Raw genomic sequence first — 17,342 nt, forward strand, 5'->3', positions numbered from 1 at the left:
CTGAGCCAGTGAGAAGCCTGACCCAGGAACATATAGCCCAACTCAGAGTTATAGAGAATGAAATACTACATACAGGGAGACCCTCAGCCCCTTTCCCATCTCAGCTCCCACAGTGAGGGCAAGCAGGCTGACATCTCTCAGGTGGGATATTGGAGGATCTCCCTTTGGGGAAACTGAGCAGCCTAACCCAGAAGGTCTACAGATACAGGTAGGGTCCCCAGTGACATGGCCTGGCATAATCACCCTACGGTGAAGCCCATCAGTTGACAAGCTTCTTGTCAGCTTTTTGGTGTTGCACTCTTAAATACAAAGAGTCAAAGATCACTTGTCATTTGAAAAAAACCCTCCAAAATGAAAGACAATGCCAAAACAAACAGAAGAAAGAAATTGTAGGAAACAGGAACAATGCAGGGAGCAGAAAAGAACAATTTTTTTAAAACCTACAATTAGTATCTTTTGAGATTTAAGGGAAGATACTGCATCCATGAAACAAGAACAGATGCTGTAAAACAAAGAACATTCAGAGAAGAACAAGGACATTTGGAAATTAAAAATATATAAATATGTTTTCAGAACAACGTGGATAAATCTCAAAAACATTATGTTGAAAAGAAGAAGTCAGACACAAAAGAGTATCTACCATACAGTTCCATCTACGTGAAATCCAAGAGCAAAAAAAACTAATATATGGTGACGGAAATCAGAAAGTCGTTGCCTGGGAAGAGGGGAGGAGAATGAACCAGAAGGGGCACAAAGGAAATGAATGGAAATGTTCTTTATCTTGTTTGGGTTGTATTTACATGGGTGTAGTCAATTATCAAAATTTACTGAACCAAAAGTATAAGCACATTATTCTGTGTTAATTATATGTTAATGAAAACATATTTGCAGAAATGAAAAGTTCAGTAGAAGTTTCTAGATCTAGCTATTTCCTGTAAGTTGATTTAGCTATCAACTTACAGGAAATACAGAGAATAGAGTAACATGTTAAATAACACCACAGGAATGCAGTCAGCAAAATCTGACTATGGGAAACTCTGCAGTTTAACCAGTTTTTTTTTCTTCCAACAAAATCTTGCAGGGGGTGAGGAGAGAGAGAGGAAAAACTTATATAGTCACAAAGATTTAAGAGACATATCAATCAATCACACTGTGTAAACCTTATTTGGACCTAAATTTAAACAAACTATTTAGAGGGCAAGTGTATAGGACAAGTGGGAAAGTGTAAACATGTACAGATATTTGATAATATTCAAGAATTATTGTTATGTTTAAAGTGAGATAATGGTGTTTGTAGTGCTTTGTGTTTATTTGCTTGTTTTTTTAAGTGACCTTACCTTTTAGAGATTCATAGTGAAATACTTACAAATGATATCTAAGTTAGTGGCAGGGGTGGGGGGCATTGGGAGTGAGTAGGGACACAGAAAACAAGATTGGTCATGTGTCGATAATTGTTGAAGCTGGGTATAGAGTACACTGGGTTTATTATTCTAGAGTCTTTTCTTTTGTGTATGTGTGAAATTTCCCATTAATAAAGTACTTTAAAAAAATAGAAGAGTTAGAAGAAAAATTGAGGAAGTCTCCCAGAAAAAAAAAAGAAAGACAAAGAGATAGAAAATAGGAGCAAAAATAAGAAACACAAAGGATAAGTTCAGGATTTAAAAAAGGGGGGGAGGGGAGAGAGAAGAAAGAAAATGAAAGGGAGAAAATGATCAAAGAAGTAATTTGAGAAAATTTCCCAATACTGACAGCCATTAGTTTCTGGATTGAGAGGCCAGCCAGTAGCCAGCACCAGGGATGAAAAAAACCCTACAGCAAAGCCTATCACTGAGAAATTTCATGAAGTTGGTATACTGGGCCACAAACCTCACACACCCTCTTACATTCTCTCTACGGCCTCCTTTTCTCTCTCTCTTGGGCAACACCCTGTTGGCACCACTTGTAGGCCAAGTTGCTCCTCCACTTTTAGAGCTGGGTGAAATATTATACTGTAGTATGATGTGGGACCTGATTTTCCAGGCAACTGCTAAGGGTCTGGATGACATATCTGGAAATAGAGACAAGCTAGCTTTGGGGTAATTCTTTTTATTTCATGCTTTAACAATTCTGTTTTTTATTATTTTTAGTGATATATAATCTCAATATATGATTAAACATTTACATGTCAGAGAATTCAAAGTGACATTTCTTTTTTTTAATTGAAATATAGTTGATGCACAATATTATATGTTATAGGCGTACAGTACAGTGATTCACAATTTTTAAAGGTTATACTCCATTTATAGTTATTATAAAATATTGGCTATGTTCCCTGTGTTGTACAATATATCCTTGTAGCTTAGTTTGTACCTCTTAAAGCCCTACCCCTGTATTGCCCCTCCCCCCTTCCCTTGCCCCACTGGTAACCACTACTTTGTTCTCTGTATCTGTGAGTCTGCTTCTTTTTTGTTATATTCACTAGTTTGTTGCATTTTTTAGATTCCACATACAAGTGATATCATATGGGGTTAACTGTTGACTAATGGAAGTAGGAGATGGGAGGGAGCTGGGCAGATAGATGTCCCTCCTCTGCTCTCCCCTGTGGTTCCTCCTTGTGACTCTTGCAGAAGAGTTTCATGTGCCTGATGAACCAGCAGCCAGTGTGGTAATGTCTGGCATCACATCCCCCCACCCCTTACTCCTTTTTTGCCTGTGCATTCTATTATGAAAACTTTCAGACATACAGGGAAGTTGAAGGAATTCACAGCGAGCACCTGTACACCCACGACGTAGAGTTTACCTTTGACATTTTAAACAGCTTTATTGAGATATAATTTAAATACCATAAAATTGACCCATTTAAAGTGTACAGTTCAGTGGTTTCTAGTATATTCACAGAGATATGCAAACATTATCACAATTTTAGAATATTTTCTGCACCCCCAAAAGAAACCCCCTACCCATTAGCAATCACTCCCATTCCCCTTCTCCCAACCCTAAACAACCACTAAAATTGGTTGCATGCAATTTTAGATATTGCATTTCAGTGGACTCCTACAGTAAGTGGTCTTTGGTGACTGGCTTCTTTCACTTAGCATAATGTTTTCAGGGTTCATCCATGTCATAACATGTGTCAATACTTCATTCTTTTTTTATAGCTGAACAATATTCCATTGTGCATTATTAACATTTTATTAGACTTGCTTTATCACATGTCCATCCATCTATCCATCCCTCTGTTGATCCATTAATCCATCTTATATCTTTCATGTATTTCCCCCATTTTGTTGTTGTTGTTGTTGTTGAGCACACAAAATGGTTTATTCTGAGTCATTCAGGGTGAGGTTACGTAAGATAATAAGAGCGGTGATGAAAAATTTGCAGTGTTTTTTGTTAAACGTGTGCTTTGACCTTCACATTTTTAATACCATGCTCTCTGACATAAGAAATTTATAAATATATATCTTATTTTCTGGCCTAGTTAACTTTCTTTTTCCTCTGATAAATATTACTTTTTTCCTTTTCGAAGTACTTAAAATTAGAGAATGAGCTTTTAAAAATGAGATATTTAAAAAATGAGTGTGTATTTCTTACCTGAAAACTAAACATTATGAAGGACTTACTTTAAGTTTTACTCGTGTTCTCACTGGATATTTCCCCCATTTTTTAAGCTTTTTCCCAACCGTCAGTGCCTTCACCTTGCACACCTCTCAAGTAAAGCTCATATCACATTATTCCGTGGCCACCCTCGGTGCAACATGTGAGGCTGGGAGATGGAGTGCTTAGCCTTCTGGCTCTATAGTAAAGGGACAAAGGGAAAAGGGAGCCTGGGAATGGACTTTCGCTACCTTGGCAGACAGTGTTTCTCAGTTTCATCTACATCTCCCCCTCCAGTCTCCCCTCCCACCATTGCATCCCACAGAGCTTATACTCCAGAAATGCCAAATTACTTAAAGTTCCCCGAGCACCCCACATTTTTCCGGACTTCATCTCTTGCACATGTCCATTACCTGGACAGCCTTCTCTTTGCGACGGATTCTTCCCTCATAATTCAGCTCGGCTGTCACTTTTCAGTGAAGTATCCCCAACACACAGACACACACACACACACACACACACACACACACCCTCTGGCCTCCCTATGTTTGTTTTCCACTCCCATTAAGGCATTTACCCTCCTTTACTGAATTAACCTTTTGACCTGTCTCCACCAGCCTATAAATCCTCAAGGTCAGGGGCCAGGCCTAGTATGTCTTGGTATCCCTAGAAATCACTGCAGGGTGTGGCTTAACAAATATTTGTTGGATAGTGAATGGAAAACATCTAGTTACCATCTCCACTATTGTTTACGTAAGAAACATTTTGTTGGGCATGCAGCAAGGGAGGCTCGGGGGGTAAATACCCAGTTTGATACAAAGATGAGTAAGACTGTATCCTGGGCCTCAGAGGAGCCTACAGCGCCCTTTTGTTTGGGCAGATGTAACACTGGACAAGATGCCAGGACAACAGATGTAAACTGGAACTGTCCCAGGCCAACCGGAACATATCGTCACCCAAATTACATATCCACTTCTACGAAAACAGCAGTGCCATGCTGACTCATGCCCAGCCTGTCAGACCCAGGTCACTTCCACAATTTTCTTGCTCAAGCCAATTACTCCTCATTAGTGCTTAGATCATTTATGTTTTTCATTGTTGTTATCCATGTAAAAATCATCCATGAAATTTAGTATTCCTAAGGTATTACATATATTGTATACATTAAAAACATATATTTAAGCAACTAGACAGAAAAAAAATCACCCAGTAAACAACTAAAAACACTTTCCAACCTTTTTTGATGTACTGAATTCACATTTATAATCAGTATAATCAGTATGCGAAACCCATTACATATATGCACTTCTTGGTATTAACACTAGACTCTATTTTTCTTTTTTCTTTTTTTGGTCGCATGGAGGGCACGTGGGCGTGCCCCCTGCAGTGGGAGTACAGAGTCTTAACCACTGGACTGACAGGGAAGTCTCCTGGTCTATTGTCTTTATTGAAAGGCATTGGGTGTTTCCAGCTTGCAACCATTATGAATAATGACGCTATGAACATCGCGATGTAGATTCCTTCCCCTTTCTTCTGAGTCAATTCTTTGAGTTACTTGCTCCAAAGTCAAGTGACCTGGTTGAAGAACAGGAACAGTTGAACAGTACATCTCATTTTCTATGCTCTGTGTCTTACTGCTCTTCTAAAAATCTGAGTCAAATTACAGAGCATATCTGTTTCTCACAACTCTGCCAATAATTTATGTTCTCATTTTTATGTAAATATTAATAGAAGCTTACTGTCATTTTAGGGTGTTCTTTGCATTTTTAAGTGCTGTAAAGGTTATAGATTATACTTTAATCAAAAGCAGCTTAGTTTTTATGAAAACATATTATAATGTAAGTATATACTTTATAATTACAAGGTATGTATTTGTTGAATGAATGAATGTATTGAAATTGTACTCAGTTACAAAGAGACAGATGCTGCATGATTCCACTTATATGAGGTACCTAGAATAGTCAGATTCATAGAGACAGAAAGTAGAATGGCGGTTGCCAGGGCCTGGGGAGTTGGGGTAATGGGGAATTGTTTTTTGGAGTTTTTTTTGGTTTTTTTGTTTTGCTTTGTTTTGTTTGGCTGCGCTGGGTCTTCGTTGCTTCACGCAGGCTTTCTCTAGTTGTGGCAAGCAGGGGCTACTCTTCGTTGCGGTGCGTGGGCGTCTCATTACGGTGGCTTCTCTTGCTGCAGAGCACAGGCTCTAGGTGCGTGGGCTTCAGTTGTTGCAGCACTTGGGCTCAGTAGTTGTGGCTCACGGGCTCTAGAGCACAGGCTCAGTAATTGTGGCGTACGGGCTTAGTTGCTCCACGGCATGTGGGATCTTCCCAGACCAGGGCTCGAACCCGTGTCCCCTACATTGGCAGGCTGATTCTTAACCACTGCACCACCAGGGAAGCCCAATGGGGAATTGTTTAATGGGTATAGAGTTTCAGCTTTTAAAGCTGAAGAGTTCTGGAGATTCATTGCACAACATAAATGTACTTAATACTCTTGAACTAAACACTTAAAATGGTAAGATGGTAAACTGTATGCTATGTGTATTTAAATATATATATATATATATATATATATATATATATATACACATTAACCTAATGGTCATTTGGTATATATTGTCGGTAGAAGTGTGCCTACAATATATAGTCTTGCATGTTAAATGAAGTTTCATGTGTGGAATTTTATGGATTAAAATTTCTGCATTAAATTTTCAGTGCAGAGACAAACAGGCAAAGATGGCCGATATATTAGTATCATTACATAGCAAATAGAGTAAAAAAATCATAGACTAGATAGTATTATGTGAACATCCAATATTAGCAATAAAGAACTCCACTTAAAAAAAAAATCATGCATCTAATTTTCTATTATCTGTGAATAAAAAGCAGAAGCAGAACTTAGGGAATCTTAGAGACAGCCGTGTGAACTTTTTACCTTAAAGATGAGGTGAGGAGACTAAGAGAGTCTAGGTGATTTTCCCACTTCAAGATCAGCCATATCTGTCTCTTTTATAATGCACTCCAGCCAAATCCTCTTTATGTCTCATTGGCCAGAATGGATTGCATGGCCTGTCCTGACTGCACCAGAGGCTGCTGGGAAAGCAGGGAATAGAATAGGTTAGACACATGGCCACTCCAAGTAAATTAGGGTTCCCTCAACAAGGAAAGAAAAGGAGAAAGGGTATTGAGTAGGCTGTCAGCAGTGTCTGTTCAACTCACATTAGTGTTTTTGTTTTGTTTTGTTTTTGTTTGGGGCATTACAGGCTAGAACCAATGATTATATGACTTACAATCCTAAAATCAGGGACTTCCCTGGCGGTCCAGTGGTTAAGACTCCGTACTTCCACTGCAGGGGGCGTGGGTTCAATCCCTGGTCAGGGGAACTAAGATCCCACATGCCACACTGTATGGCCAAAAAATAATTAAAATAATAAAAAAATAAAGAAAAGGAGAATGGGTATTGTGTAGGCTATCAGCAGTGTCTGTTACACTCACATTAGTGTTTTTGTTTTGTTTTGTTTTTGTTTGGGACGTTACAGGCTGGAACCAATGGTTATATGGCTCCTGAAATCCTAATGGAAAAAGCGAGTTATTCCTATCCTGTGGACTGGTTTGCAATGGGATGCAGCATTTATGAAATGGTTGCTGGACGAACACCATTCAAAGATTACAAGGAAAAAGTCAGTAAAGAGGATTTAAAGCAAAGAACACTGAAAGAGGAAGTCAGATTCCAACACGATAACTTCACAGAGGAAGCAAAAGACATTTGCAGACTCTTCTTGGCTAAGACACCAGAGCAACACTTAGGAAGCAGGTAACTATCATATAAAGACATGATTAGTGATGTCAGCATTTCCACAGGGATTTGGAGAATACTTTGGATTAATGACAAAAGCTTGGGATTAAGTAGTAGCAGTATTTTCCTGTTATTAATTGTATATTATGTGGCTAAGTATTTTTAACACTTTCAAACACTATGAACACTTGATATGGAACAATCTCCAAGATGTGTTTTTTTTTAAATAAATACTGCAGTTTTTAAATTTTATTTAATTTATTTATTTATTTATTTATTTATTTATTTATTTATTTATTTATTTATTTATTTATTTATTTTTGGCTGTGTTGGGTCTTCGTTGCTGCACGCAGGTTTTCTCTAGTTGCAACGAGTGGGGGCTACTCTTTGTTGCCGTGCGCTGGCTTCGCATCGCGGTGGCTTCTCCTGTTGCCGAGCATGGGCTCTAGGCACGCGGGCTTCAGTAGTTGTGGCACACGGGCTTAGCTGCTCTGCAGCATGTGGGATCTTCCCAGACCAGGGCTTGAACCCGTGTCGCCTGCATTGGCAGGTGGATTCTTAACCCCTGTGCTACCAGGGAAGTCCTCCAAGATGTATTTTAAAGTGAAAGATTCTGCCCCTTTTAAACATCTCTGTAAAATATCCTTAATCAGTCAACAGATATTTATTAAGTACATAACGATGTTGCCAGCTATGTTAAGTGCAGTTGAAATTAGTTTTGAGGAAAGTCAAGTTTTATTGCGTACAAAGGAATAATAAGATCAAGATATTTTAGAAGAAAGAAATAAAAAAACCTAACCTATGAAAAGACCCTTGGCAGTGAGTAACTGTGTTATGTAAGGAGAAAACCAAGGGTTTTCAAGTCACAGACATAGACTCACATCCCAGCTTGGCTACATACTGATCATTTTACCCCAAGCAACTGAATTACTTTCTTGGAGTCTCAATATCCTCATATATAAAATGGGGTTTTTTGTGGGTGCGCTCGTTAATTTTATGTCTTAACTTGACTAGGCCACAGTACTCAGATATTTGATCAAACACTATTCTAGATGTTTCTGTGCAGGTATTTTTTAGGTAAGATTAACATATAAGTGATGAGGTTTTGAGTAAAGCAGGTTATTCTTCATTGTGTGGATGAGCCTCATGCGATTTGTTGAAGGCCTTAATAGAAAAGGACTGACCTCCCTGGGAGAAGAAGGAATTCTGCCAGCAAACCACCTTTGAACTTGAACTGTGACTCTTGCCTGAGTCTCCAGCCACACAGCCTACCTTGCAGAATTTGAACTTGCCAAACCTCCACAATTGCCTGAGCCAGTTCCTTAAAATAAGCTCTATCTCTCTCTCTCTCTCATACATACACACGTACTGGGGGGAGAGGAAAGAACTTTTCTTCTACCCTCTTAGGTTTAGGAATGGAAGCCTGAAAATTAAACTGCCAAAAGATGATTAGCAAGAGAAAAGACAGATTTTTATTTATGTACATACACAAGAGTTCACAAAAAAGTGTGACTATGTGGCAGTTAGAATTGAGGGCTTACATTCCATTTAATAGGGAAAGGGGATGGGGAGAAGGTCACTTACAGGAAAACAAATGACTTCTTTGAAATAGTGGGGTAAGGGCACTTATGGGAGAACAGTTGACTTTTAGGAAAGATAAATGGCCCTTAGGAGAATAGATGGGAGATATGATAGCTTTATGGCAATGTCTATTTAGGTGTGGTGCTGAGTTCTGTCACTGGTGATAAGAGTCAATCTTTCCTGGTTCCAAAACTCCTGAAATTCCCGGGGAGAAGATTTATAAGTTGAGTTTTTTTTCCAAGGCTCTGCTTATCTTAAAGGCAGACAAGAGGAGTTCAAAACCTGTATCTGTTGACTCTCAAATAACTTCAGCTCAAAATAATTTTTATGTCACTGTTGTTCATTCTGGACCCCTTCAGCGCCCTTTTGGTTCTGTTTCTCTAAAGAACCTTAACTAATTCAGTGGGATATTTTGAGGTTTAGATATAATGCTTGCAAAGTTAGATATAACATAGGTTAGGAATCATTCAGTGTGATAGCAATTATTATTAATTAGTTCTAAGGGTGATATCAGATAATATTTTGACTAAACTACGAGCTTGTGTGTCTTAAATTACTTGGACTGAATTTTCAAAATCTAAAAATACATACAAAAAGAAAGTTACAACCATAAAGTAATATGACTGATTTGTAATATTACACCAAAACTTAGAGAGCCAAATTACTCTAAATCTTCTGAGTAGTTGTCAGTGGAGGCTCTAGAAGAGGGCTGCCTTAGCTCACAATGTTTACGTATGGAGGCAAGCTTTTTATTTTTGATCTGATTTTTTTAAATAGCGAAACAAAATTCATTTGTAATGACTTTCAAAGCATCTCAAAGATAACCAAAGTAACAAATGAGTATTTTGAAATGAGATGGAACTCTTCACTGATGCGAAAGTAAAATGTGGAAGTGACTTTCCTGTGTAGATTCCAACATTGTTGTATTAGTGTGGTCAAAATACACCATGTTGTGATAACAAGCAAATCCCAAAGTCTCAGCAGCTTAAAACTAAAGGATTATTTCTCATTCACATGAAGTCCCTTATGGGTCCAGGGGTTCTCCAGGTATCTCCCTTCTGAATGGTGACTCAGAGCTTCAGGCTGCTTCCATCTTTCAGCCCCCCAGGAACTGGTGGTTTCGGTTGCTATGGCAACAAGAGAGAATGCAGAGAACTTGGGGAGCTTTGTCCTGCCTCAGACCCACTTTACAGGTCATTTCAGATACACTTCTGCCGGACGGAATGAGTCCTCGGGCCCTGCCTAAGGGCAAGGGAGCTGGCTAGTGCCGCTTTCTGTCTGTCCAAGAAGGAGAGGAGAGCTGGATGTGGTGAACACAGACCATCTCTACCATCTTGGCTCTGAAGCCCATGCGGGGGAGTCAGAGGGTGTCCCAACAGTGGCCAAGGCAGTGAAAGAAGCGAACAGTCTCTTTAGATGACTTCCCTGAAGGGAACACAACCCACTTGGTGTCTTTGAATAACAATCTATCTCAGTGCTTTATAAGCACACTTTGAATCTGTAAAATGAAACATTGACTAACTTCTTCAGGAAAACGCCACCTTAAAGCACTGGATCATGGCCTGAAGCTGCTCTGTCAAGCAAAACCTTCTTAAAAAGCATTTGTTGTTGTGACTGTTTTGTATAAAAACTGTTTACAACATTAGAGAGAAAGCATATAAAAACCAGCTGTTCAGTGAAAGAGAAAACCTTCCAATGTTTTCATTTCAACTCTTTGTATTTTTTAAACATTCATTTAAATGAGATAATGTTTGATTACTTTCGTGGGCATCCTCCAAAGCCGAGCAAATACCTAGACAATGTGTTACACAGCGGAGAGGTCAAGTGCCGCCTCCCTGTTGCATTCACGAGCATTTGAAAGAAATAAAAAAAACCCTTCTCCTTCCTTAGACATCACTGAAGGGAATCTCCTCTTTTGCCTTTATGGGTCTGTGAATTAATTTTGCAGAGAAGCCAAAAGCTTTTCTGATCATCTCACAGGGACTCCAGATAGGGTCAACTATGGTGTTTTCCAATAAAATAAAAGGTGAAGACTTAAGTATTTTGCAGGATTTATTCTGATCAGACAGTGCAGCCAAATAAGGGCAAATAACCATGCAAGTCTCTGACTTAAGTGCTTCTCAGGCCAATAGCCACTGTTCTTGGCAGACCAAACCCCGCAGTGTGGTCCTCGTGTATGGGCAGCTGGTATCTTTCCTTCATTGACTGTTATTAGAAAATCCATTGTAATCTCTGTGTGGGGTTTGGTAACACAATAGCCCCTGTCAATGCTCTGAAATATATTCAATAAGCAGGAGAAGTCTCCCTGCAGCTGCTGATTTGGCCCTTACAAAAGGTGCTGCCACCCTCAATAGTCTCCCCTATTTGCCCAAGGGCACTGCATGATGATGGGCCAAAAGAGCCCTGAACAAATCTGCCAGGGAAAGGTTCAAGAGTCAAATAACCTTCACTCTAATTACACAACTGAGGTAAGCATGGCTAGTGCAAAAGAGCCAAGTGATCAGCTTTCCGGTACCTGGACACAGAGGGAAAGGAGCAGAAGTTGGAGAACCTAGTCTTCTGCTGTTAGCATCAGCACCCACAGATATTTATTGGAAAGGGGCATAAAGCATGGGCCCTGCCCTCCAGGGGCATCTAGCTGGGGATGTGGAAGAACATAAAGAAAACCTCAACGTGGCCCGTTTTTCCCCTGTCTTCTGTGACTAGTTGCAAAAAGGCTGCAGTTGGCCATCCCTAATGGACAAGCCAAGGCCATCCAGGCCTGGTTGAGATGTTAGTTAAGAACCGTGCATTTTTTAAAAAGTTTATTCTATTGAGGTAGAGTTGATTTACAACGTTGTGTTAATTTCTGCTGTACAGCAAAGTGATTCAGTGATACATATATATACTCTTTTTTTTCATATTCTTTTCCATTATAGTTTATTACAGGATACTGAATATAGTTCCCTGTGCTATACAGCAGGACCTTGTTGTTTATCCATTCTATATATAATAGTTTGCATCTGCTAATCCCAAACTCCGAGTCCACCCCTGCCCCTTGGCAACTGCAAGTCTGTTCTCTACATCTGTGAGTCTATTTCCTAGATAAGAGAACTGTGCTTCTTGACGTGAGGACTGGTATGGCAAGTTCCCCACGGTCACCGAGCCCATGGGCACTCTCCTTTATCCAAGTTAAATCTGCTCAGAGTGACTTTAAAGGTGCCTTCTTGACCTCTGGTACAGTGTGTTCGTACCTGCCAGCGGCCATCAAGATGGTACAAGCTCCTTCCTCATGGCACCTGGTCCCATTCTAACTCCTCTGTTCTGAGACACGCAGGCCTGAGGTTCATTCCTGATCTACTTGGGTGGAATTTTACCTCTATCCTTGTTCTGACACATTTAAAATCTGGTACCAACCCCCATTCCTCAAATCTTTCTGATACTTTAAAATGTTGCTGTGTAAATTATACCTCAGTAGATCTGACTTTTTAAAAAAATCCATCCTTGAAGTTTCAATTCATCTTACTAACCCTCCCTCAAGGCTCTTACTCTACAGGATGTAAACCACACAGATGTTGGTCAGTAGGTTCTTTTTTTTTTTTTGGCTGCATTGGGTCTTCGTTGCTGTGCGTGGGCTTTCTCTAGTTGCAGCAAGCAGGCGCTACTCTTCATGGCAGTGCGTGGGCTTCTCATTGCGGTGGGCTCTCTTGTTGGGGAGCATGGGCTCTAGGCGCACGGGCTTCAGTAGCTGCAGCATGCGGGCTTAGTAGTTGTGGCCACGGGATTTGTTGCTCCGTGGCATGTGGGATCTTCCTGGACCAAGGATCGAACCCGTGTCCCCTGCTTTGACAGGCCGATTCTTAACCACTGTGCCACCAGGGAAGTCTGGTCAGTAGGTTCTAATAGATGGCAAGCCTGCATTTCCCTTTCTTTCAATTCATGGAGACTCAATGGCTTTGGGGAGAACAGAGTTACCTTATAGTATCTTATGATACAGTTTTCCATACCTTTCTTTTCAGTGGGGTCATAATGGGAAAAGTCCAAGGAGTCCTGGATGGGCCTTTCTGGATGGGGCTAGGCTTGAATCACAAAACAAGAACTGGGGAATTGCTGGACATCAGAAGCCTTCGACTGAGTTTCTCTTTTCCATGATAATATTTGACTACAATTTTTCCTTTGAAAAATTCACCTATATTTGCTGGCTTTCTCAGATACACAGCTATTTATAAATGCAAAAGCAAGTATAAAGAGGTTAAAAGAGGTTTAAAATACAGTTAAAAGACAGATAGGGTTGTTGTGATGGTTAAATGTGACAAAGTAAGTGAAGAGCATAACGTGTTAGCCAAGAGTAGCTCTGAATAAATGTTGGTTATTTCCACTTGTTATTAGTAACGTCATTATTGAGTTTAGACTCTAGTCATCTTACTGGACAGAGTCTGCTGCAGTAATCCTCAAACATGGTAGGGAGTCTCTGAAGGGGATGTATGTGGGAATCCCTCAATCCCTTTCCTAAAAGCTTTCTGATTACTAGAACAAAAATGAAAAAGGGAAGACCATGAATGTAATTAGCTTTATTAAGGTTGATTTATGACAGAAATTGACTTCTTCTAAAAGGAAGACATCTCTTAGTCAGACCAGCGTACCTACTCATATAAAAGAAAAAGAGGGGACTTCCCTGGTGGTCCAGTGGTAAAGAATCTGCCTTACAATGCAGGGGTCATGGGTTCGATCCCTGGTCAGGGAACTAAGATCCTACATGCTGTGGGGCAACTAAGCCCACATGCCACAACTACTGAGCTCGCGCACCTCAACTAGAGAGCCCACGCGCCCTGGAGCCTGCACGCCACCACTAGAGAAGAGAAAACCTGCACACCACAACTAGAGAGAAGCCTGTGCGCCATGATGAAAGATCCCGTATGCCTCAACAAAGATCCTGCATGCCGCAACTAAGACCCGATGCAGCCAAAAATAAATAAAATAAATAAATAAATGATAAATAATAAATCTTTTAAAAAAAAATGAAAAAGAGAAAAAAATCATTTGAACCTGATGCCACAAAACAGCCCTCTTTTTATTTCTTTAAAACTTGGACTCAAGAAGAACCAAGAGAAGTGTATGGTAGATCACCCCTAATATGGTCCCCAAAGATCCCTACCTCCCGCCATCCACACCCTCGAGTAACCCCTTCCCTTAAGGATGGGCTGGACTTACTTGTACGTACTGACTTGCTTCTAACAAGTAGAATATGGCAGAAGTAATGAGATGTCACTTCCAAGATTAGGTAATAAAAATACTGTGTCTTATATCTTGAGCTCTCTCTCTGTCTCTCTCTTGCTATGACCATTTGTCCTGAGGAAAGACAGTTACAATGGCATCAGGCAGCCCTGTGAAGAGGCTCACATGGTGAGGGATGGAGGCTTTCCAATAACCATATGAGTGAGCCTGGAAGCAGATTACCCCAACCCTGACCCCCCCACCCCAGTCGAACCTTCAGATGAGACCACAGCCTTGACCAACAGCTTTACTGTGATGTCTCTAGAGACCTTGAGTCAGAGGCACCCAGTTAAGCCAAGTCTAGATTCTTGCCCCACAGAAACTGTGAGATAATAATAAATGTTTTTGGTTGTTTTTTTTTAAATAAAGCCTGTTTTTTAAAAAAAATATTTATTTATTCATTTATTTGGCTGCTCTGGGTCTTAGTTGCAGCACACGGGATCTTCATTGCTGCATGCAGGATTTTTAGTTGCTGCATGCGGACTCTTATTTGCAGCATGTGGACTCTTTCTTAATTGTAGCATGCGGGATCTAGTTCCCTGACCAGGGGTCGAACCTGGGCCCCCTGCACTGGGAGCACAGAATCTTAACCGCTGGACTGCCAGGAAAGTCCCAAATGTTTGTTGTATTAAGCCACTAAATGTTGGGGCAATCTGTTACACAGCAATAGGTAACTAATATAAAAGGTTACACAACTAACTGGAAACACACATTTTTCCCCCTTATTCTAAGGCAAATACTAGAATAATTTCTAGCATGGGGAAGGAGGCTTTGATAACAAACAACTGTAGTCTTGAGCACCGAATGTATGCTCAGTTATGCTGCTAAAAATTGCTAATGGATTATTTAAAAGTCTTTAAAGATTACTGTGGCAGTTGAGGGAGGTAGGTGGGGCTCCTAGAAATCATGTCATATGAAGAGTGAGGAGATATGACTGCTGTCTTTTAAAATGTAAGTGGTGGTCAGGTAAGAAGAGACATGCTTCACTTGTTCTATGTAACCCTGAAGGACAGAGCAAGAGGCAGTGAGTGGCTTGGAAGCTGCAGGCAAGGAGGTTCTGACCCCACTGAATTTTGCTGGTGTTTCCATGAAACACCAAGAACAAAAGTCATGTCAACTACTTGGCTGTTTAAAAATTACATCTAAATGTGAAGGTGATCTACAAACAATGAAAATGCTACTATCTGCATATAGTTGAAGTGTGGGGTAATTTTTTTTCTTTTTTTTTTTTTTTGGCCATGTGTGGCTCATGGGACCTTAGTTCCCCAACTAGGGATCGAATCCAGGCCCTCGGCAGCGAAAGCGTGGAGTCCTAACCACTGGACTGCCAGGGAATTCCCTGTGGGTGGTTTTGAAAGTTGTAATTTTTCTAAATTGTTCTTTATGGTATATTATCTCTGCAATTAAAATGAAATGTATTCTAGGAAAAGAAGACCACATATTTTGAATTGCTAGAACAGTTCCTGTTTGGGTTTGTTACTGTGTCTCAGGCTGGCCATCTCCTTTCTTCACAGAGAAAAGTCTGATGATCCCAGGAAACACCATTTCTTCAAAACCATCAACTTTCCTCTCCTGGAAGCTGGCCTAGTTGAGCCTCCCTTTGTGCTAGACCCATCAGTGGTTTATGCCAAAGATATCGATGAAATTGAAGATTTCTCTGAGGTTCGAGGAGTCGAATTTGATGATAAAGATACGCAGTTCTTCCAAAGATTTGCAACAGGTGCTGTCCCTGTAGCTTGGCAGGAAGAGATTATAGAAACGGGACTGTTTGCCAAATTGAATGACCCCAACAGGCCCGCAGGTTGCGGGGAGGGTGATTCGTCTAAGTCTGGTATATGTTTGCTATTATAAGTTGTTCTCTCTACCACACGGGCAGCAGGAGTCTCAGCTGACATAATCCTCGAATGTTCCTAATATGTGAAAATCTGTTGAATGAGCACTGATCAGTCAGGAAGGGCATTTCAACCACAAAACAGTTCAAAGGATAGGTGAGCTCACCACTAAGACATATTTTCTCTCTTTCCTTCCTTCCTCCCTTCCTCCCTAACTTACTTCCTTTCTTTATTCTTTCTTTCTTCCTTCATAAAGAAGAGTACAGTCTCAGTTTTCACTGAGACCTGGGAAAAGGAACACTCAGGTTTATTTTGCTAAACTATAAGCATGAGCCTTTGCCATCATGTCCCTGATAATTACACAAAGTCCTAGGAACAGAGAATGGAACTTTGTGGTGTGCTCAGAAAACGAGCATTTGCAATTCTTAGTAAATAATCATTTTAGCTTTTCTTTGTTTATATCTTTTCTTCCTTTCATCTTTCAGTATTTCTCCTGCTTCTGTACTTATAAAAGGGATTTTGAACCTGGAAATAAATATTTCTGATTTTCCCCCTCCCTGCAAAAAAGGAGTGGATTGTACTATTTTGGAAATATTTCAGATTACAGAATAATTTTTAATTTATAGAGTCTCTTTTTCATTTTTCTGAAATATTCTACCATTATAATGTTGAAGCAGGTTAAATATAAATACACATGAGGTCTGGGGATTAAAGTATTCTGTAAGTTGAGTTCTTTAAGTAGTATTCTACAAATTACTTACCTGTATAATTCCATATGCCATTGGTTCCCAAACTTTGCTGAACTTTGGAATCACCCAGAAATCTTTTAAAATACTAACATGTGACTCCCACTCCCAGATTTTAATTGGTCTGGAGTACAACCTGGGCATCTAGATTTTCAAAAGCTCCCCGGGTGATTCCAGTGTGCAGCAAAGTTTGGGAACCACAGTCATGCAGATTTAAATGTTATTACATATGGGTCCTTGTTTTGGTTGCTCAAAACCTCAGTCTTACATTTTGACAACAACTTTTCAAATACCCAAAAAGATGCATAACTTTGGCAATTGCAGTTAAATGAAACTGAAGATAATCTGTATTCATCTTGTAGGTTTCCTTGCCCTTGCACACTTTAGTTCTTCACACATATCTTGGGAAGTAGATCTCTTGACTATTTCAAGACCTGAAGGAGACATATGGGTTTAGAAACTGATTTGAACAAACAGTGGCCCTCATTTCAGGTGGCTGCCCAGCCAGCACTTTATAGGAGAATTAGCACTTCTCAAAAGCACAGACAAAGTGAGAATTATA

General features: G+C 40.0%; 1 protein-coding gene across 1 annotated transcript in view; it reads left to right on the forward strand.

Annotated features, from left to right (window-relative positions):
- GRK7 (G protein-coupled receptor kinase 7) overlaps window positions 1-16,053 on the forward strand; it is a 35,874-nt gene extending 19,821 nt beyond the window's left edge. Inside the window, exons 3-4 of the mRNA XM_068546020.1 lie at window positions 7,112-7,386; window positions 15,717-16,053. Coding sequence (XP_068402121.1) covers window positions 7,112-7,386; window positions 15,717-16,053 — 612 coding nt within the window. The remainder of the gene's footprint in view (window positions 1-7,111; window positions 7,387-15,716) is intronic.
- Window positions 16,054-17,342: the final 1,289 nt, after the last annotated feature.

This window comes from Eschrichtius robustus, chromosome 6 (assembly GCF_028021215.1).
Source record: "Eschrichtius robustus isolate mEscRob2 chromosome 6, mEscRob2.pri, whole genome shotgun sequence".
Lineage (NCBI taxonomy): Eukaryota > Metazoa > Chordata > Mammalia > Artiodactyla > Eschrichtiidae > Eschrichtius > Eschrichtius robustus.